Here is a 22,491-nt window from a genome sequence, read left to right on the forward strand (position 1 = left end):
AGCCAAAAATCCTTGTCACCTTGTCCCATGTTTATTCTCTATATGGAGATGAAAGGGTCTGTGCTTGGCATTCACTTTCACTCTTAGACATCATTTGGAATCATCTTTTAAAAAAAATTAGAGACCAGGTCTTGCCAAATCAAACTCCTGGGCTCAAGCAACCCTTCTGCCTCAACCTCCTATGGAATCATCTTGTTAACTTTTTTTAATATGCAATCGTTGGGATTAAGATCTTTTTATCATTTATTTATCAAAAAGGCATAAATGTTCACTAACCATAAAGTATAGTTGATAGTTTTTGAGCTTCAACTGAAACTGTGTATATAAATGATGGCTTTTGAACCTGCAAATCACAAGTTTCAGGTATCAAAGCCCAAACACTTAACTTTCTTCGGCCTCTGTCAGGTTATTAACAAAACAGTATTATTCATATTCTGTATATCATATTAATAAGAATTGAACCTAAAGGGTAACATCTATTATTCTATTAATGTGATCGTGTGTGAAGAATGAGTCTGATGACGGTTGGACTGTTTCTTGGAACTTAACATGGAAGATGCTGACAGAATCAGAATTTGCAGATGTTCGGCCTATAGTGGCTAAGAATTACTATTTTTCTGTTTCATCCTCAGAATGCCATATAACAATTCTGAAATGCTGATTTTTTAAAAAGTAGGAATTAAAGTCATACACAAAATGTGGTAATTCACATGTAGATGAAATATTAAACGTTTATATGACCAAGTAAAAACTACAAATTACACAAATGAATAAGAATGTTAGAAAAATGTAATAAAATATGAATTTCAAATATTTTATAAGGGATGATTTAATTATTGGATTTCAAAACCTTTAAAAACAACTTTTATAAAAACTTTCATTTAAAATGTGACAAAATACTAATTAAATCAGCCAGATTTTTGTGTAATCCTACTTTTTTGTAATACTAAAAAGTATTACAAATGCTTGTAAATTATTTAATTTCCTGAGGATTTTGTTTCTGCATATCAAACCCTTTCCCCATGGCCAACATGAACTATTTTTTTTTTTTAAGGCAGTTCTTTGCTGGGCACTAAACATTAAAACATTTGAATCACTGACCATATGCTTAACCTAACGATATTTATATAAAAAGAAGAGAAAGACATTTTCAATACAGACTGTAAGATAAGATCGCCCCTATTAATTAGACTTTGGAAAGAAATGCAGCTTTTTAGTTAGCATTGAGGCAAAGCAAGGAACCTGCTTCTTCCCAATCGCACTTGGGTCTTTGCAGAAGTCCACACGGCGCTGAGAAACTTTCCTGTTCACCAGTGTGAGGAGTTCTGTGAACTCTAAGGAAGAGCCATATTTTCCCAACATCTCACACAAATCTTGAATGTACCATGAGCCATTGATCGTTTCCCGGTGAGAATAATATCCTAAAAAAATGAGGAGGAAAATGTTGCTGTAGTTTTCCAGCTTTCAATTACTATGAGTGAAAAATAACTTTATAGAAGTGTAAGTTCTTAAAAATCCTTAGAAAAGACTAAGATATGTCCATGATATATATGGTTAAAAATTTTTTTTTACTCTTTTCAAATGGGGAAAGATTAATTCTATAGTTTTTTATATATGGGGTTAATTCTATATAATTTCCTCCATTTCCTAAAAAATTCCCAAGATAGTGAGACAATGATTTGAAAGACATGAGATTACTAGAAAGAAGCCAAACAAAATTATTTACTATGAAAGCAAAGAAGAACCATTATCAAAATATTTTTCAGCTGGGCATGGTGGCTCACGCCTATAATCACAGCACTTTGGGAGGCTGAGAGAGGCAGATCACTTGAAGTCAGGAGTTTGAGACCAGCCTGGCCAACATGGTGAAATCCCGTCTCTACTAAAAATACAAAAATTAACTGGGCTTGGTGGCGGGCATCTGTAATCCCAGCTGCTTGGGAGGCTGAGGCAGGAGAAACGCCTGAACCAGGGAGGCAGAGGTTGCAGTGAGCCAAGATTGCGCTACTGCACTCCAGCCTGGGTAACAGTGAGACTCTCTCAAACCAAAAAATATTTTTCATGCTTGGGTGCAATGGCTCATGCCTGTAATCCCAGCACTTTGGGAGGCCATTGCCAGAGGATCACTTGAGCCCAGGAGTTTGAGACCACCCTAGGCAACAAGCAAGACCCAGTCTCTAAAGAAAAATTTTAAAATGAGCCAGGCATGATGGTATATGCCTATAGTTCCAGCTACTGGGAAGCTGAGGTGAGAGGATTACTTAAGCCTTAGAAATCAAGGCTATAGTGAGCCATGAACATGCCACTGCACTCTAGCCTCAGGGACAGAGTGAGGCCTTGTCTCCAAAAAAAAAAAAAAAAAAAAAAAGCTTTCCATGACAATTACCACAATGACACTACCACCCTCAGTAACTGCTGGTAGGCTGCTAATATTAATATAATTATACTCGTTGCTTAATATCTCTCAGGAATGCTTTTTCTGTAAGGTATTTTACACTTTCACTTATCAGTCTGTGCCCTGTCAAAGAAATTCTAAGTCTGTGAGCTTCAGGATGGAATCACTATGTCCCAATAGAAAGACCTGACCCATTTAAATGAAAGTTGCCAGGAAAAAAAAAAAAAAAAAAAGACCTGACCCAAACCAATCAAAGGTGAAACTTACAGGACCTTAGACAAGAGAGGCAAATGATGTTTGTCTTAAACACCACACACCTTCTGCAACAGAGTAACACATGAGGAAGTCTGCTCCAGCAGGCAGTGTGTAAACGGAGGCTGCATCCACCTCAGTCACGTTGGTGTCCAGCTTGTCTGTCTGATTATCTACGACATCCAAAGGAATGACCGGTACATCGTGCTGGTTTCCTCGACATGCCTACAAGAGGAGGAGGGAAAAAACCCACCTCTTTGCCTACCGTTTCCTTCCTAGTGCTTAATGTGTTCAGTGAATGTATAAGCCAGTACACCTTCATTACAACAGTAACCACATGCTGAGCATTTCAGAAGCAATACATTCAGGTTTAAAGGGAACTTAAAGCCAACAAAGTTGTTTCCCTACTTATGTTTTCTTTTAGTTAATAAGAACAAATTGGCATCCCCAAGTATCATTAAATTATGTTTGTTGAAAGGTATACTGTAGAGGAAAAAGCTTGCGGCACACCCAGGGCACACTGCGTTACCTTCCCTTTGAAAAGCTCTAGTATTTACCTAAGCATTTCTGTTTAGTCAGACAGTATTTCCAGATGGTTTTGCTTGCCTGGCTGCTGCTATAAGTTGTTAGGAGTTAAAATGACATCCAGTCTGACCTGAGGAGATGCACCTTTTTCCTTGTGTGCCCGTTAAAAAGTGAGGTATCAAATGTTTATCCACTAATTCTGACTCAATTTACATTAAATTTAGACTCACTCAGAATTAACGTTAAATTCTGACTCACAAGTGACTTCTTTTACAGGCTGAACTGTGTTCCCCAAAAATTCGTATGTTGAAGTCCTAGCCCTAATACCTCAACTATGACTGTATTTGAAGACAGGGCCTTTAGAGGTGATTAAGATAAAATGAGATGATATGAGTGAACCCAAATCCAACATAACCAGCTGTCTTCATAAGAAATTGGGACACAGACATGCATAGAAGACCATATGAAGGCACAGGGACAAGACGGCCACCTGCAAGCCAAGGGAAGCCACAGAAGAAACCAACCCTCCCCACACCTTCATCTCAGACTTCTAGCCTCCGGAACTGTGACAATAAATCCCTGCTGTTTAAACCCACAGTCTGTGGTACTTTGTTATGGCCACCCTATACACGAATACAGTCACCTAATAAGATTCTGCTGTAACATTATAAATGCATCAATCAGTTCTGAAATGGTTGAAGAATTATAAACATCAAAAAAGTCCCAATTTCAAATCAAAAATAAATAGAAAATCCCTAATATCCCATTTTTATAGGGAGATTTTAATCTTGGTATCAGCAGGCTTATTTACAGGCCTTGTTTTCTACTGTCCTTCCTAAATATAACATAGAACACCTTTAACCTGATGACATCACCTGCCAAGTCAAATGCAGTAAGAGGGAGCCTTTACTGAGGGCTTACCATATGCCAGGCACTATTCTAAGTGGCTTTCATTCATTAAGTCAGGTGATTTTGCCCTCACAACCACCCCATGAGACAGGTGCTACTTTTACCCTGGTTTCACAGATAAGAATCTAAAGCATAGAGAGATAAAATAACTTGGCAAACAATTTCCTTCCATTGTGACTTTCTTCCCATAGTAGCTCATTAGTTATTTCCAATTATCTTGTTTGACAGTGTTGGCCACTGCTTTTTCATGAAACAATCAGGTAATTCTTTGTTTCTGACTTTTCCCCTGGTGTCCATCCTCCTCAGTATCTTCCCTCTTCAGCCCATTAACTCATGGGTGCGCCGTGGTTTTGTTTTACACTCATTTTTCAGGCTATATTCAACATGGGTAAGCTCATCTAATCCCATGGCTTCCATGGCCGCCACCTGATTTATTTCCCCACCCGAGGCCACCTGTCTTAGGTTGTACACCTGTATCACCAATTCCATGTCCCACAGATACTCCAATGCAGGTGTCCAAACCAGAAATGAGGCAGTCATCCTTCACTTCTTATGGCCATTTCCTTGCCCCAAAACAAGGCTTTATGGTAGGATGCGAAATGAGTTTCATGTTTGATATGGTTTGGATGTTTGTCCCTTCCAAATCTCATGTTAAAATGTGGTTCCCAGTGTTGGAGGTGGGGCCTGGTGGAAGGTGACTGGATCAGCAGGGAGGATCTCTCATGAATGGTTTAGCATCATCCCCTTGGTGATAAGTGAGTTCTTTTTCAGGTCACATGAAATCTAGATATTTAAGAGAGTCTGAGACCTCCCCCTTGGTGCTCTCTTGCTCTCACTCTCACCATATCATATGCTGGCTCTCCGTCACCTTCCACCATGATTGTAAGCTTCCTAAGGCCTCACCAGGAGTAGGTGCCAGCACCATGCTTCCCGTACAGCCTGCAGAACTGTGAGCTAATCAAATCTGTTTTCCTTATAAACTACCCAGACTCAGGTATTTCTTTATAGCAATGCAATAGACTAACATAATGTTTCATGTTCTCTATGTCATTCATGGTAATACAGAATCGTGGCACCGGCATGTCAGGTTTCTCTTTTGTAGGTCAAAATTTGTAGCAGGGTGCAATGGCTCACGCCTGTAATCCTAGCAATTTGGGAGGTGGAGTTGGGCAGATCACCTGAGTTCAAGAGTTCAAGAGCAGTCTGGCCAACATAGTGAAACCCCATCTCTACAAAAATACAAAAAGTAGCTGGACATGATAGTGGGTGCCTGTAATTCCAGCTACTTGGGAGGCTGAGGTGGGAGAATTGCTTGAACCCAGGTTGGGGGTGGGGTGGAAAGGTTGCAGTGAGCCAAGATTGCACCTTGTACTCCAGCCTGGGTGACAGAGCGAGACTCCATCTCAAAGAAAAAAAAAAAATCCTTAATGATGTGCCAAGTAATAATCTATGCAAAAAAAATTTTTGGGGTCTTATTTTTCTGAGACAAAATCTCGCTCTGATGCCCAGCCTTGAGTACAGTGGTGTGCTCTCAGCTTCCTGCCGCCTCTGCCTCCCAGGTTCAAGCAATTCTCGTGCGTCAGCCTCCCGAGTAGCTAGGATTACAGCTGCCCACCACCATGCCTGGCTAATTTTTGTATTTTTAGTAGAGATGAGGTTTCACCATGTTTCCAGATGAGTCTTGAATTCCTGACCTCAGGTGATCTGCCCACCTCTGCCTCTCAAAGTACTGGGATTATAGGCATGGACCACCATGCCCACCAAAAATACCTTTATCCCTAAAACCAATGTGGCATAGGGGAAACAATCTTGGTTTAAGGGAAAATGTGAAAGGGATGAGACAAGGCTTAATCTTCCATTCTTTACACTGCTTTATATGCTCTCTGCCTCCCAAAGAAGCAAACTTATTCTGACGATGCCTTGCACGGCACTCTTCCATCAGCAGGTACTTTTTCCAGTGGCTCTACCTTGACACCAGGCTTTCCCAGGGAGTAGCCTGCTAGTTACTTTATGAGTTGCTTCAAATGTCAATCCAAATGCTGTCATTTTATAATACAGATAATGTGAGTGTCAATTATTACTAAGAGCTCAAAGTGCAACTCTGATTGGCCAGAATTCAAAAGTGGCCTGTCCAATTACTGGAGAAAGTTACTTTCAAAATTGGCTTTTAGACCTTTATCATATGTTCAGAATAACAGACTTTATAATTAAGATGATAATGTAGACCGGGCGCGGTGGCTCATGCCTATAATCCCAACACTTCGGGAGGCGAGGCATATAAAGAGGTAGATGACAAGGTCAAGAGATCGAGACCATCCTGGCCAACATGGTGAAACCCTGTCTCTACTAAAGATACAAAAATTAGCTGGGCGTGGTGGTGTGCACATGTAGTCTCAGCTACTCGGGAGGCTGAGGCAGGAGAATCACTTGAACCCAGGAGGTGGAGGTTGCAGTGAGCTGAGGTCACACCATTGCATTCCAGCCCAGGTAATGGTGTGAGACTCCACCTCAAAAAAAAAAAAAAAGATTGATAATGTAATCAGTCTTACCTGAATGATAAATATCTTGGGTTTTCCAACAAGGCTCCGACACTTGTCTCCTTTGAACAAGCCAGTTAATGTCTGAATTTCAATTTTAGCATCATATGCATAAATGTGATTGCCTTCGCCATGGCTCAGGAAGACACACATAAAGCAATCGGCATCTGTGTGGCTAGAGGTTGACACTATAAAGGCCCCAAAAGAGAATATAGAAATGAAAACACAATGCCTGTTATCTACACATAAAAATTCCATTTACTAATACTAAAGTTACATCCACATGATTGGAAAGGAGAAAATATTATTATTGTCTCTTTTTTGTTTTGTTTTTTTTTGAGACAGAGTTTTGCTCTTGGTGCCCAGGCATAGGCTGGAGTGCAGTGACATGATCTTGGCCCACTGCAACCTCTGACTCCTAGGTTCAGGTGATTCTCCTGCCTCAGCCTCCCAGGTAGCTGGGATTACAGATGCATACCACCACACCCAGCTAATTTTTGCATTTTTCGTAGAGATAGAGTTTCACTATGTGGCCAGGCTGGTCTCGAACTCCTGACCTCAGGTGATCCCACCACCTTAGCCTCCCAAAGTACTGGGATTACAGGCGTGAGCCACCATGCCCAGCCTATTCTCTAATATGTATAAAATATCTGTCATGAAACTTATTTTAGTCTGTAATCAAACAGAATAATTTATACCCTACTATATCTGATTGTTTTAAAAATCCATATTAAAGTTCAGAGCAATAGAATTTGACCAAATTTCATTAGCCTTTTAAAACACAGAATGATGTGGAAAACATAAAGGGATTATGATAGGGAAGCTCACTTAAGATCCAAGTTATTTTGGCAATAAACTAAAAATTTCCTTGAATTAGCAGAGACCTTAGAGCAGACTGGAAAGACCCAGGAACTGCTGCTCAACAACTCCCCACGTGCTGCTGCACGTTCACTATAGGAATACAACACTTAGGGCTGGGCATGGTGACTCAAGCCTGTAATCCAGCAGGTAGATCACTTGAGGCCAGGAGTTCGAGACCAGCCTGGCCAACATAGTGAAACCCCATTTCTACTAAAAATACAAAAATTAGCTGGGCATGGTGGTGAGCTAGTTGGGAAGCTGGGGCAGGAGAATCGCTTGAACCCAGGAGATGGAGGCTGCAGCAAACCAAGATCACGCCACTGCACTTCAGCCTGGGGGACAGAGTGAGACTCTGTCTCAAAAGATGACAGCACTTAGAACTTCCAAAAGTGTTCTCAAGGTCAGGTGCAGTGACATAAGACTGATGTCCTCCAAAGCTGCTGAGCAAAGTAGAAAAGCTGTTAAGCAGACAAAGTTAAAATGATACGCAGTTTAAAGAAGAGCTCTGAAGAAAGTTTAAAGTAATTATGCAAATATAATGGTTGGCAAATGATTTGAATACCCATGGCATGCAGTGATGATTATAATATAGGTTGTAATTAAAATACCTACCCCATATTGATGTTGTGGGAATTAAAGGAGGTAATGTATGTAAACCAACACTACTTGGAAACCAGTGAGAAAATGGGGCCTGAAAGGAGTCAATGCGAAAATGTAGTATTTGCTTTTAGGCTTTCACTGCCAGTTGAAGGGGTCATCTCATTCACTTCTACAGTAACAGACTGTAACTAGTGGTATGCTAAATATAGACTTTAGAGGCACAATTCTTTGCAAGGGTCTCTAATTGTGCTGGCTAACAGAAACATAGATGCACACCCAAAACCTGTAACCTGTGCTAAATTAACACCTTTTTTTGGTCACACAAGTAATTACTTGTACCTGTCTACAGAGAGGATAAAGGACTCAATCTCATTAGAGGAAGATGAACTATGTAATAGCAAAACTACCTACCCTCATGAATTTTGAGCAGTAGTTCTTCTGCTTTAAGATCGTTAAAGCATTTCACTTCAAATCCTAGATCTGAAAACCTAGTGATATATTAAATGAAATGTTAGCCTATAAACTTTTCAAAGTCATCAAATACCCTTACTTTGGAGGAATCTATACACATTTTGACACATCAACTTGCTTTCTTTAGGAGAAAAGAAAATAAATATAACAATGGTGATTTTCCCTTCATTCACCATGGTAGGAAAGGATTTAATCATAATGATAGCCAAATCAATTTAGAGTATTGTTATCTACTATGCAAATGTTAGTAAAAATGCAAAGCCTGAAAGAAAAAAAAAAAAAACGCAAAGCCTGTCAACATTTAATAGAACAGACTAAGGAAGATAACTCAGGCAAGTTCCTAAGGGAGGCTACAAAGTGAGGCCCATCCTTAAACATTTGATCTGTTATCTCATTAGTGTTGACAAGTTATAAGTAACTTTTTTCCCTACCCTTCTAGGAGTCTGGAATTTTAATTAAGAACTTTTTTTTTTTAAGTTTTCTTTTGGAAGCCTGGAAAAAAATTATTTTTTATTTTAGAGACAAGGTCTCACTCTGTCACCCAGGCTGGAGTGCAATGGCATGACCACAGCTCATCACAGCCTTGAACAGGATCCTGGGCTCAAGCCATCGTCTCCCCTTCAGCTTCCAGAGTAGCTGGGACCACTGCCACCATGCTCAGCTAATTGATTTTTATTTTTTGTAGAGACAGGGTCTCGATCTGTTGTCCAGACTGGTCTCAAACTCCTGGCCTCAAATGATTCTCCCACCTTGGCTTCCCAAAGCGCTGGGATTACCAGCATGAGCCACCACACCTGGCCAAAAGTAATTGCGTTATCACTTAACTGCCTCATGTTGATATGCAGATAAACTACCTGCGGGTAAGATTGTCTCTGTCGGCGCTGGTGCCCCGCCTATCTGGCAGTGTTAAGTGCCAAAGGAATCTCTCATGATTGAAGATTAAAGCAATTCCTCTCCTCCTGTGGTCCATTTTGTACTTTTCTGCCGGATCAAATATTTCTCTGTTAATGAAAAGTTCAAAAACAATCACTTCAAGTCATATTAAATAATGAGCCCCTCCAAGTTCTAGGTCCAGCAACCAGGAATAACCACGTGGCTCAGAACCAAGCTCTCGCTCTAGGCTCATGCTGTGCCAATTAATACGTATTCTGAACATCACTCCAGGTCGCTCGACAACCAGGGGCAGCACAAGCTGTCTATCTACAAATCACCTCCCCAAAGCTAAAACTTGGCCTCCTCAGTTCTACTTTCCAGCGCCCAGGACCCATTCTTGCTTTTATTTCTGGAGGCTGACCATGACCATCAAAGGAAGAGACCGTTATTAGAGAAGAGCACAGCTTTACCTTTTATAGAAGGCATCTGTTTCTGTCATGTTTTGTTTCCCGCCTATTAAAAAAAGTTGATTTTTGTTAATTATTTTTTACTGTGGCAGTAAAATATAGTAGGAACTCCCATCCTCCTTCCAACTCCCAAACTCTAAGACCCTTCTGTTTTGATTAGTTTAAAAGCCAAAGTATATGACGAGAAGGAAATTAAAGAACACTGCTTACTAATAAACTATAAATTAACAGCTCTATGCTTTCTCCCCCCCAACTCGACCTGCAAAATAACAAACAGAAATGGAGAAAATAGTACGCAAATGCGTTCACTGCAAAATATACCTAGAGTAACATAGATCTGTGATTATGGAGTTAAAATGAAACACGAAGTTGCTTTGTTATGCAGAAAATGTTTTTCCACATATTTTCTGAAACAAAGAATTGAGTCCTACGGGAGAACTGAAATTCAGTTTGCGGCTACTGCTGGATTACCAGTGGCGAAGGCCCGGAAGAGGTGGACGAAGGGAAGGGCAAGGGTGAAGACATGGACCTTGCATCTCCCGCATGCCACATCTGCATTTCCAACCCTGTAAGGGGAGCCTTCTGCTCTCCATTCTTTTTTTTTTTTTTTTTTTTTTTTTTTTTTTTTTTTTGAGACGAAGTTTCGCTCTTACTACCCAGGCTGGAGTGCAATGGCCCGATCTTGGCTCACTGCAACCTCCGTCTCCTGGGTTCAAGCAATTCTCCTGCCTCAGCCTCCTGAATAGCTGGGATTACAGGCACGCGCCACCATGCCCAGCTAATTTTTGTATTTTTATTAGAGACAGGGTATGTTGACTGGGATGGTCTCAATCTCTTGACCTCGTGATCCACCTGTCTTGGCCTCCCAAAGTGCCGCACCCGGCCTGCTCTCCATTCTCAATCGGACTTCCCTACTCCCTGGACGGCCTTCCCACTGAATTCCCCTCCACTCTCTAGAGCAGTGCTATGTCATGGAACTGTCTGTGATGGCGGAATTGTTCTGCATTTGCACTGTCTCATAAGGTAGCCACTGGCCACCTGTGTCTGCTGAACACGTGAAATGCAGCTAGTACAACTAAGGAACTCAATTTTAATTTATTTTCAATTAATTTAAATTGGCCAGTGGCTTCTACAGATGGACATTGCAAAAAGTGTTGCATCTTCTACAACAAAGGCCCCATCCACTCATGGATCTGTTTTTACCTGATAGCGCAACAGCTTAGAGGGGAGACACTAATGAATAAACCAAAATATTAGCAGTATAGCAAGATGCACCCTTCTGCTGAGGAAGAATGACCCTAAAGCATGGACTCTTGCCCATCATCTCCTAGCTAAAAGGGTTGTGTTCCCCTCTCCTTATGGATCTGACCATTACTAGCCCCATCACCTGATTGTTCTAACCTCATTTCTCCTTGAAAAATATACAAGGTGGAGAATTCAGTTCAAGTCCCCTTTAGCCTCCTCCTCCTCGAACTGACCCAAGCAGTCAGACCCAACTATGACCCCACTAAGCCATCCCTCTGTCCGTACACCCTAAGTCAGTTTTGCTCAACCCTGTGCATCAGAATTCCTGGTGTAGGTGTTAAAATGCAGATTCCTGGATCCTGAGACAGAATCAGAATCTTGGAGGAAGGAGGTGACAACCTGCATTTTTCACAAAGTGATTTTTACACTAAAGTTTGACAGCCAAAAGCAGCCTCTCCAACTGGTCCTCCCTGTGGCATGGCAGATGAGAAAGCTGTTTAGTACCCAGTACCCAGGTGCTTCCTACTCCACACACCGCGCTATGAAGACAGCACGGGGATTTCACTCTTTCCATTTACAAAAGCTGTCGGGATCTACTGCCTTTTGATAACCTCACCTGTGGGTCAAGATGGCCAAGGGGAGACCCATGTTAATTCTAGCTGAATAATTATAAGCTTGCTTGGCTCAGAGTACACGAACTAAACCGTATTATTGGTGCAGTTAATTAGAAATCAAGCAGCAACAGGAGGCCTAAGGTAAAGACCATCCGAGAGCGCAGTAACACCAGGGAACACCGAGGGGTGGTTGCAGAGCAGGAATTACTGCTATGGCCCCACGAATGCCTTCTCAACATGGAGACTGTATGAGGGCCTCGTAAAGAGGGATTGGTCAAAGATCTCGGAGAAGGGAGGTGACCTCTGCTCACAAGATCACAAGATCGGGGAGGGTCTTTGCAGATGGGAACTGGGAAGGAGGAGAAAAGCCTTGCAGGGCAGAGATCACAGAACACCTCAGGCTCAGCCTAGGTTCTGAGAATATGGAGTGATTTTAATTGCTCTATTTCCTTAATCCTCCGGAGACAGAAGCCCCTTGATTTATTGGGTGTGGTCAGACCGGGTGGTTCCTCATTCGCTAAAGTTCTGATGCAGCTGCACCCTGATAACAATTGGTGATAAACTCAGAGCACCAGTTTAGCATGTCTTAGAAGGATCTCAAGTGCCCCCCCCCCATCTTACCTATCCCTTCACCCTCCCACACCCGTAAGATCAATGAGATTATGCACATAATAAAAGTGTTTGGAGCCGAGTTCAGGGCCAACGTGGTTCCCACTTTTGCGCTGGTCCCCTGGACCCATGCTATAAATTCTACTCTTGTGGCTCTCTTTATTTCCTTTTCTCAATCCCTCATCACTGCCGGGACTAAGGGCACCCATGTGCGGGGTTGGGGCTGGTACCCAACACTCATCTCCTTATCTTTTAACCAATTATACTATAAAGAAACAATAACTTCAAGAAAATTAAACCCATATGTCCAAACCATCCTTACCCACCAAAACTCTGCACAACTTGGAAAGTACTGTGTCTTCCTTGGTGGTAGCAGGCCAGTGACTCACCTCCTGGGGCGGCTGCTGCTCCATACGGACTGCTGAGCAGAAGGCGGCTCACAGCCTACCTCGAGAAAGCTGGGCCAAATAGCTGCTAAGCAACTAACTCAAGTCCCTGAGGGTGAAAACACGGGGGATGTATTCTTGCTTGGGTCTTTAAAACTCCTGTTTCTCATATGCCCAAAGTAGCTTCACAGTTGTTAGCTGACATATTAATAATGGAAGACGTGAATTTGGGTAGTCACAAATATGCTCACGTTAGTCAAGACCTACAGGCTTAGGAATGGCTAACTAGCATTAAGTAGCTGCTCAAGAAAATCTGTTTAAAATGACGTTCGGGCTGGGAATAGTTGCAAACTTATAGTCCCAGTTACTTGGGAGGCCGAGGCAGGAGGATCTCTTGAGCCCAAGAGTTCTAGGACATAGTGTGCTATGACTGCCGCTGTGAACAGCCACCGTACTCCAGCCTGGGTCAGAGCCAGACCCCGTCTCTTAAAATCAGACATTCAGTTTCAAAGTTAACAGATTTGGCAACCTCAGTGAGGAATTTTTTAGGTTTTTTTGTTGTTTTTGTTAATGCTATGGATGTAGGAAAAAGCCAAGGCTCGGGACACCTTGGTTCTGACCCTAGCCAGCTGTAACCTTCACTCTCGCAAAGTGTACCCTGCATACTGCAGTACCAAGCAAACACTGAATCAGAACAAAAGGCCATGGAACAGATGTCAGGACCCAAGTTCGAGTGCTTTTCTGGAGTTGATAAACTTTACCCACAGGTTTCAGAGAAAATAATACATCAGGACTACTGGTATGACCACCTTGAGCTGTGTATACCAGGCAGACAAGCTTTCCAGAAGGGGACACTTAACAAGTATCATAATGCTACATTAATATTTATTTTTTATTTTATTACTAGTTTTTTGAGACGGAGTCTCGCTCTGTCACCCAGGTTGGAGTGCAGTGGCGTTCTCTCCACTGACCACAACCTCCACCTGCTGGATTCAAGTGATTCTCCCACCTCAGCCTCCCGAGTAGCTAGAACTACAGGCATGCCCAGCTGATTTTTTTTTTTTTTTTTTTTTTTTTTTTTTTTTTGTATTTTCAGTAGAGACAGGGTTTTGCTGTTGTCCTGGCTAGTCTCAAACTCCTGGCCTCAAGTGATCCACCCACCTTGGCCTCCCAGAAGTGCTGTGATTACAGGCATCAGCCACCAGGCCTGGCCTGCATTCATATTTAAAAACCTGGATAAAATCAGAAATAGCTTTGTTGACATGGAGAAAATAAATTTTAATGAAGGAGCTACCCTCTATTCCAGATGAAAAGGATTTTTTTTTAAATCTGTTATCTACTTATCGAAAATGTGCCCTTCGTTAAACCTGATTCTTGACCTCTTTTCACCTTTTTTTGAGACAGAGTCTCCTTCTGTTGCCCAGGCTGGAGTGCAGTGGCGCAATCTCGGCTACTGCAACCTCCGGGTTCAAGAGCTTCTCCTGCCTAGCCTCCGGAGTAGCTGGGACAACAGGTGCCTGCCACTGCGCCCGGCCCTTTTTTCATTTCTGTTCCTTTCCACGATAATGTAACTATCACCTCCTTATTCTTAATTTAGGTTTCGCAAAACTAATCACTCCTTTTTTCATCTCACTCTAATTTGATAATCCTTCCAGATAATCCTGCCAGCTACCATTGGTGGATGGCCTGACGCCTTATCCCACAGCTCCACAGTCCAGGAACAGGAACAGAGAAAGTGGTCCAGGCTTGTCAAGGGCGGCGCAGTGGAGTTGGGAAAGCCAGGTCCACCAGCCGATACCAAAGTCTCTGCAGGCCCAGTCTCCACGCAGCCCCTCCCACCCCAGCCAGACCAGCTATCTTTCTAAACTTGGTTCAACTTCCCAAACTACTTCAAGTCATTCTACTGTCATCGTCTTCATTCACGAAAATCTCCCGATCGGCTCTATCAACAATATGCTTAGTAACCCTACACTGAGAAAACCCATCAGGCCTAGAACAGGCGCTGAGGAGTGAGGTGGAGAAACAAGAGGAAGGGAGCAGATGAGTGGAGGGGAAAAAAAGAAATGGAGTGGGAGAGGTGGTGACTAGTGGCGGCCATGCGGGACCCCTGCACCGGCTTCCCGATGCTCGAGATTGCGACTGGATCCTGCACTGTGCCTCCCGTACAAGGCTACTTATCTACTTCCTCTGCGACCATGTGACTTTTACAACTTGCTTCTGGAGCACTGCTTCCTTAGCGCAGCAAAATATAAAAAGCTCTGAAATAAAGGCACTCTAACCAACTGTAGGCGTTTCTTTTTCTTTTTTCTGATCCGAAATCTCACTCTGTCGCCGAGGTTGGAGTGCAGTGGCGTCATCTCAGCTCACTGCAACCTCTGCCTCCCGGGTTCAAGCAAATTTGCCCCAGCCTCCCAGGTGGCTGGGACTACAAGCGCGCGCCACCACGCCCGGCTTTTTTGTATCTTTAGTAGAGACGGGGTTTCACCATTTTGGCCAGGCTGGTCGCGAACTCTTGACCTCAGGTGATCCGCCCTCTTAGGCCTCCCAAAGTGTTGGGATTACAGGCGTGAGCCACCACGCCCGACCGACTGCAAGCGTTTCGACCTTTCGTTTGTCTTCCTCTGGCCAGGTTTGAAGTTTCTAAACTTTACCAGTAATAACTAATAAGTGACACAAAATACACTCTCAGCAGTTATTCTGTAGAGAAAAGTTATTGTGGTTTTGGCACAAACCGACAGACAGCAGCAGGTTTCCTGGATGCAGAAGAGATACCGGGTGTGCTGCCCGCCAGGAACCGGCCTTCGCCTCCCGCTGAAGCACGGGTGCACCCCGGGGCCTCTGCCCGGGCACCCCGCGGGCCAGTTATGCTTTCCTTATGACTCGGCGGAACCCCTCCTTTTCACTTTTCGAAGTGAGCAAACAAATATCCAATCCCAAAAGTCATCATTTCAAGCGGCCAGGCGTGGGGGAACGCCCCGCCCGGGTGAGGCCAGCCTTTTCAGGTTTAAACAGCTGGGGCGCCCAGAAAGCACTCACCGCCCGGAGGACAAAGGCGGCAGGGGCACGCCCCGGGGCCTGCGCCGCTACGCGGGACCGCGAGGAGGCGGCGGCCAAGTCCCCGAGTGTTTCTTAGACTGGAGCGCGAAGCTGCCCCCACCCGCCCGAGCCCTGCAATGCAAGCCCCCAGCTTCTCCAGGCCGCCCCGCAAAGCCGAAGGAACCCGCTGCCAGCTGCGGCCCGCGCGCCCGCCCCGCTAACCCGTGTTTCCCCCTACGCTGGAGCAGGACGCAGACCCGTCCGGCGCCCCCTACCTACCTGCGGGGCGCACCTCGCGGGGCCCCGACGCCGTGCTCATCGCGACCAAGGTCGCAGCCAGACGCTCGGTCCTCCACTTCCTGAAACCAGGGTCCCCCAGCGGGGGCCCGGGCCCCGCCCCCGGCCCTTCCTCTGCGACCCCGCCCCCTGCGCCGAGCGGGCGCCTGTTGATTCTGGCTCCGCGCCGCCTGGGCTCTCGCCGCGTCGGACCGGTCCTTCCCCTTTAGCTCCTCCCGGTTGCTCCCGAGCCGCGGGGGCCAAAGCGCGGGGGCGGGGAGAGGGACGCGGTCTCCGCCTCCAGACCCGCGGAGACTAACCGGGCCCTGGGAACAGCTGCCACCTGGGGGACACACAGACCACCTAGCTCGAGGCAATTTCGCAGCACTTGTGTGAGCTGGGCCTCATTCAATCCCAGCAGCTGCAAACATTTGCTCTTGCTGAATCTCTAGAGATACAGGCATAGATTGTCTTATACCGCTTAACAGATACTGCCTTTATTTCAACAACACTGGCTCACTCTGTGTGTCACATTTTGGTAACTCGCAATATTTCAAAATTTTTCATTGTTATTATGTCTGTTATGGTGATCTGTGGTCTTTAATATTATTTTAATTGTTTTGGGGGCACCATGAACCACACTTACATAGGAAGGGGAAATGAATCCAGAAGCCCTGTATATGTTCGGACTGCTCCACGGACATTTCCCTACCCTCTCCCTCTCCTGGGGCTTCCCTATTCCTGGAAACACAATATTGAAATTGGGACAATAATCCTACAAAGGCCTCTAAGTGTCCAAATGAAAGGAAGAGTGTGTCACTTTAAATGAAAAGCTAGAAATGTTAATCATTAACGTTAATGAGGAAGGAATGTTAATGAGGAACGAATGCTGATAGGCAGAAAGCTAGGCTTCTAGCTCGTTTGCCAAGCTGTGAATATAAAGGAGAAAAGCCAGGTCATGAATGCAAAGGAAAAAATTTTGAAGGATATTAAAAATGCTACTCCAGTAAACATACAAAAGATTAAAAAGCTAAACAGCCTTATGATATGGAGAAAGTTATAGTTTGTCTGGATAGAAGCTAAAACCAGCCACAATATTCTCTTAAGCCAAAACCTAATCCAGAGCAAGGCCGAAACTCTCTTCAATTCTATGAAGGCTGAGTGAGGTGAGGGAACTGCAAAAGAAAAGTTGGAAGCTAGCAGAGGATGGTTCCTGAGGTGTAAGGAAAGAAGCTATCTTCATAACATAAAAGTGCAAGGCGAAGCAGCAGGTGCGAACGTAGAAGCTGCATCAGGTTATCCAGATTTAGCTAAAATCATTTTTTGAAAAAGGCAGCTACACTAAACAACAGATCTTTTGTTTTTGAGACGGAGTCTCCCTCTGTCACTAAGGCTGGAGTACAGTGGTGCAATCTCGGCTCACTGCAACCTCTACCTGCTGGGTTCAAACAATTCTCCTGTCTCAGCCTCCCAAGAAACTAGGATTATAGGCATGTGCCACCACGCCCAGGCTAATTTTGTATTTTTAGTTGAGACGGGGTTTCACCATATTGGCCAAGCTGGTCTTGAACTGACCTCAAGCAATCCACCTGACTCGGCCTCCCAAAGTGCTGGGATTACAGGTGTGAGCCAACATGCCTGGCCAAAACAGATCTTAAATGTAGGTGAAACGGCCTTCTATTGGAAGAAGATTCCATCTAAGACTTTCATAGCTAAAGAGAAGTCAATGTCTGGCTTCAAAGCTTCAAAGAACAGGCTGATGCTCTTGTTAGAGGCTAATGCAACTGGTGACTTTAAAGCCAACATTCATTTACCATTCTGAAAATCCTAGTGCCCGCAAGTTACGTTAAATGTGCTCTATAAATGGACCAACAAAGCCTAGTAAGTAACAGCAAATCTATTTACGGCATGGCTTACGGAATATTTTAAGCCCACTGTTCAGCTCAAGTGCTCAGGAAAAAAAAAAAAAAGTTCCTTTCAAGATATTACTGCTCATTGACAATACACCTGGCCATCCAGGAGTTCTGCTAGAGATTGTCTATCTGTATCAGACTGATGCTGTTACCATGCTTGCTAACACAACATCCATTCTGAAGCTCATGGATCAAGGAGAAATTCTGACTTTCAAGTCTTATTATTTACAAAATACATTTCATAAGGCTATAGCTGTCATCGTGATTCCTCTGATTGTTCTGAGCAAAGTTAATTGAAAATCTTCTGGAAAGGATTTATCATTTGAGATGCCATTAAGAACATTCATGATTCATGGGAGGTCAAAATATCCACGTATGATATTTAACTAGAAATGGGGGGGGGGAGGGAAGAAAAAAATGAAAATTTAAAAATATATGTATTAGCCACAATGGCTTATGTCTGTAATCCCAGCACTTTGGGAGGACTGCTTGAGGCCAGGAGTTTTGAGACCAGCCTAGGCAACAAAGCGAGACCCTGTCTCTACAAAAGAATTTTTAAAGGCAGCCAAGAGTGGTGGCACATACCTGTATTCACAGCAACTCAGGATGCTAAGGTGGCAGGATTGAGTTCAAGTTTGAGGCTGCAGTGAGCCGATTGTGCCACTTCACTCCAGTCTGGGTGAGAGTAAGACCCTCTTTAAAATATATATATATATAATTATATATAAAAATATTTAAAAATATTTCAATTGGCACATTGGGTGGTATTTCACGGGCAGGACAAGATGCCTACCCATTTTATATATACACACATATATTATATATAGGTATATATATATATATCTCCACATTAACATAAGTTTGAAAGAAGTTGATTCCAATCCTCATCGATGATGTTGAGGGGTTCAAGACTTCAGTGGAGGAAGTCACTGTAGATGTGGTGGAAGTAGCAAGACAAATAGAATTGGACTTGGAGCCTGAAAATGTGACTGCATTGTTGCCATCTCATGGTAAAACTTTGATAAATGAGGAGATGCTTTTTATGGATGAGCAAATAAAGTGGTTTCTTGAGATAAAATCTATTCTTGGTGAATATTGTTTAAATGACAACAAAGGATTCAGGGTATTAGTTGACAAAGCAGTGGCAGGGTTTGGGGGGGGATTGACCCCAATTTTGAAAGGTGGGTGGGTAAAATGCTATCAAATAGCATCACATGCTACAGGAAAATCTTTAGTGAATGGAACAATCAATGGATGGCCAGAAGTGGTGGCTCACGCCTGTAATCCCAGCACTTTGGGAGGATGAGGCAGGCAGATCACTTGAAGCCAGGAGTTCAAGACCAGACTGGCCAACATGGTGAAACCCTTTCTCTACTAAAAATACAAAAATTAGCTGGGCACAGTGGCAGGCACCTGTAGTCTCAGCTACTCAGGAGGCTGAGGCACAAGAATTACTTGAACCCAGGAGGCAGAGGTTGCAGTGAGACAAGATCATGACACTACACTCCAGCCTTGGTGACAGAAGGAGACTCCATCTCAAAAATTAAAAAAAAATCTAAAAATAAAAAAAATAAAAAGCAAACTTCCTTAAGAAATTGCCAGTCATTCCAGCCTTCAGCAACCAGCACCCTAATCAGTCAGCAGCCCTCAACAAGACACCCACCAACAAAGACTATAACTCGCTAAAGGCTCAGATGATCCCTAGAATGTTTTAGGAATATTTTTAAATTATGATATATACATTATTTTTTAGACATGTTATTACACACTTAATAGACTACACTTTTAGTATAAACAACTTTCATATGCACTGGGAAACCAGAAAATGTGTGACTATTGGCATGGAACCAAACTGGAAATCTGAGGTATGCCATAGGGGGCGGTGCGTGTGTTCCTGCAGTGCCAGTTACTTTGTAGGACTTGCAGTAACTTATTTTAAATTCTTTGTTTGTATAGGGGACTTGGGCCAAAGTAAACAGGATGTAACTCCTGGAATTTTTTTTTTTTCTTTTCTTCGAGACGGAGTTTTGCTCTTGTGGCCGAGGGTGGAGTGCAGTGGCGCAATCCTGGCTCACCGCCACCACCGCCTCCCAGGTTCAAGTGATTCTGCTGCCTCAGTCTCCCAAGTAGCTGGGATTACAGGCATGCACCACTATGCTCAGCTAATTTTATATTTTTAGCAGAGATGGGGTTTCTCCATGTTGGTCAGACTGGTCTTAAACTCTGGACCTTAGGTAATCTGCCTGCCTTGGCCTCCCAAAGTGCTGGGATCACAGGCATGAGCCAAGTCTGGCTTTCATAGGTAGAGCTAATTCAGGGACAAAATCATGAAGAAATTCACAGAATGATGAGGGTCTCTAGATTATCGCGTTTCTTGGAGCGAATGTGTTGTCCTACCCATAAAACACGACCCAGTGTGCCAATAAGGTGCCATGGGGTGCTCAATATCGGATTTAATCTAGCTCCTCCTTGGGTGGCTGGCTACTGTGAAACATTTACTTTGGCAAGGCTTTCAGATTTGTTAAAATGGTGGCTTCATCTATTATAATTCCTCTGGACCTTGTAATTTAAAAAGCAACCAACCTTGGAGTGGGAAAAAAATTAAAATGTGTTAAGACACCATTTCTAATACATTAAAATAAGTATAAGAAGTACTTAAGAAACAGGTATAAATCTCATACTATTATTTGAGAGAGAAACATCTAATTTGATAACTTCTACATATGCTTGTGGTTCAAGTCTTAATGTCATTAGAGTATGAAATCCAAGAAGGGTTTTTACTCAAACCATTTACTGTTCATTTCATTGTGTGCATAAGATCGGAAATCACTTAGTAACTTATTCTGCAACGAAGACATGAAATATCCCTCTCTCTCTTGTATGGTGGTTGTGATGTTTGGGTTAAGTGACTGTGAAGAGCTCAATGAATATTGGTTATTAGCACCATCTTGTACTCACTGGAAACAGAAGTGGCATTTTTTGGTTTGCTCATCACCTACCCCAGTTGCCTTGCATGTAGCTCAATATTTAGCCATTGACTATGATTCAGGGTTTTAACATTTACACACTGGCTTTTATCTAGTCTGAATGAGTTATTTGACCACCAGAATTTCTGGTCAAATTTCTGGTCAAACAGAGACCCTCACTTTCCGGGTCTCTGTTTCAGTCCTGAAAACACTCGCTCTACAGGAGTGGAACTCCAGTTGGCTGACTTCCACTTACCTGAAAAGAGCAGACAGAAGGAATTTGTCATTTTTTTCTCCCAAGTATCTTATTATCTCAGAATGTTACTACTATAGTCTGTGGTTATGTATTTTAAAACGAGATTTTTGTCTACCTTTTTTTCCCCTCATTCACCACTGATCAGAATTTTGTCTATATTAAAACATAAATAAGCCGGGTGCGGTGGCTTGCAACTGTAATCTCAGCACTTTGGGAGGCCGAGGCGGGTGAATCACCTGAAGTCAGAAGTTTGAGAATAGCCTGGCCAACATGATGAAATCCCGTCTCTACTAAAAATACAAAAAATTGGCTGGGCATGGTGGCGGGTGCCTGTAATCCCAGCTACTTGGGAGGCTGAGGCAGGAGAATCGCTTGAACCAAGGAGGTTGAGTGAGCTGAGATCACACCATTGCACTCCAGCCTGGGCAATAAGAGCTTCATCTTGGGGGGTGGGGGGACATAAATACGAAGCATTTTCTTGGGTACTTATTTTGGAGTTACAAATGTATAATTTTAGCCTCTTAAAGCAACAGCTAGCCACAGTAAAATGGCTAAGTCCCTGGGACTGGGAAACGGGCTGCCCAGGTTCTAGTCATTGATCCCCCATTTTATTTGCTATTAGATATTCAATATATAATACAACTTAACCTCTCATAGCCTCAAACTCATTGCTGTAATATGGGGCCCAAATCTACTCGAGAGTTTGAGACAGTAAATGCCCAACTCCTATGACAGTACTGAACCCATAGCAAGCTTTCAGTACCTTATTTTCAGCACTCATGATCATCTAAACTACTTCCCAAGCTGCAGTCTATGAACCATCAATATTAACATCACCTGGGGACTTGTTAGAAATGCAAATTTGCCCATCTTCCCGAGACCTACTGAATCAGAAACTCTGGGGGTGAGGTCCAACAGGTGCGTTTTAACAAAGCGCTCCAGTGATTCTTACACGTGCTCATGTTTGAGAACCACTAACATAGACTGGAATCCAACCAATCACTCTCTTCCCTCTCAAAGAATAAAAAACCCCAAAGCAAATCCGTTAAAATTCACATACACTAAGTTAACTGATAGGATGACTTGATTCCTCCTACATCTGAATAGTTTTCCATGAAAGTGACTTATTGAAACTGATTTGTCCTCACATCTCAAGCATGTCTTCATTACGGCTTCTCTGTGCTCAACGTCTACTTTATGAAATAAACAGAGCCATCTCTGTCCCTGGAAGAAGTGTGTCAAAAGATTTTAAGGAGACGAGCATTATTGGAAGACAATATATTACTTTAAAATATAAGAC

At 43.2% G+C, this 22,491-nt stretch overlaps 1 protein-coding gene across 6 annotated transcripts; it reads right to left on the reverse strand.

The window, feature by feature from the left end:
- Window positions 1-514: 514 nt before the first annotated feature.
- CASP6 (caspase 6) lies at window positions 515-22,476 on the reverse strand. 6 transcript variants are annotated; one of them, XM_017509469.2, is made up of 8 exons: window positions 22,252-22,476; window positions 16,703-16,797; window positions 9,894-9,936; window positions 9,405-9,551; window positions 8,491-8,567; window positions 6,631-6,806; window positions 2,713-2,872; window positions 515-1,421 (listed from the first exon to the last, which is right to left on the reverse strand). In XM_017509469.2, exons 1-8 carry the CDS (start codon window positions 22,356-22,358, stop codon window positions 1,183-1,185), a joined length of 1,044 nt encoding a protein of 347 aa, XP_017364958.1. In that variant the 5' UTR covers window positions 22,359-22,476; the 3' UTR covers window positions 515-1,182. The 6 variants fall into 6 exon arrangements, with proteins under 6 accessions (XP_017364958.1, XP_017364963.1, XP_017364969.1 ...); XM_017509474.2 differs by lacking the exons at window positions 16,703-16,797; window positions 22,252-22,476 and adding an exon at window positions 16,060-16,188; XM_017509480.2 differs by lacking the exons at window positions 16,703-16,797; window positions 22,252-22,476 and adding an exon at window positions 16,060-16,185 and having other exon boundaries at window positions 9,405-9,531.
- Between the last annotated feature and the right edge of the window lie 15 nt (window positions 22,477-22,491).

The sequence above is a fragment of the Cebus imitator genome, unplaced genomic scaffold (genome assembly GCF_001604975.1).
Source record: "Cebus imitator isolate Cc_AM_T3 unplaced genomic scaffold, Cebus_imitator-1.0 Scaffold17, whole genome shotgun sequence".
Classification (NCBI taxonomy): domain Eukaryota; kingdom Metazoa; phylum Chordata; class Mammalia; order Primates; family Cebidae; genus Cebus; species Cebus imitator.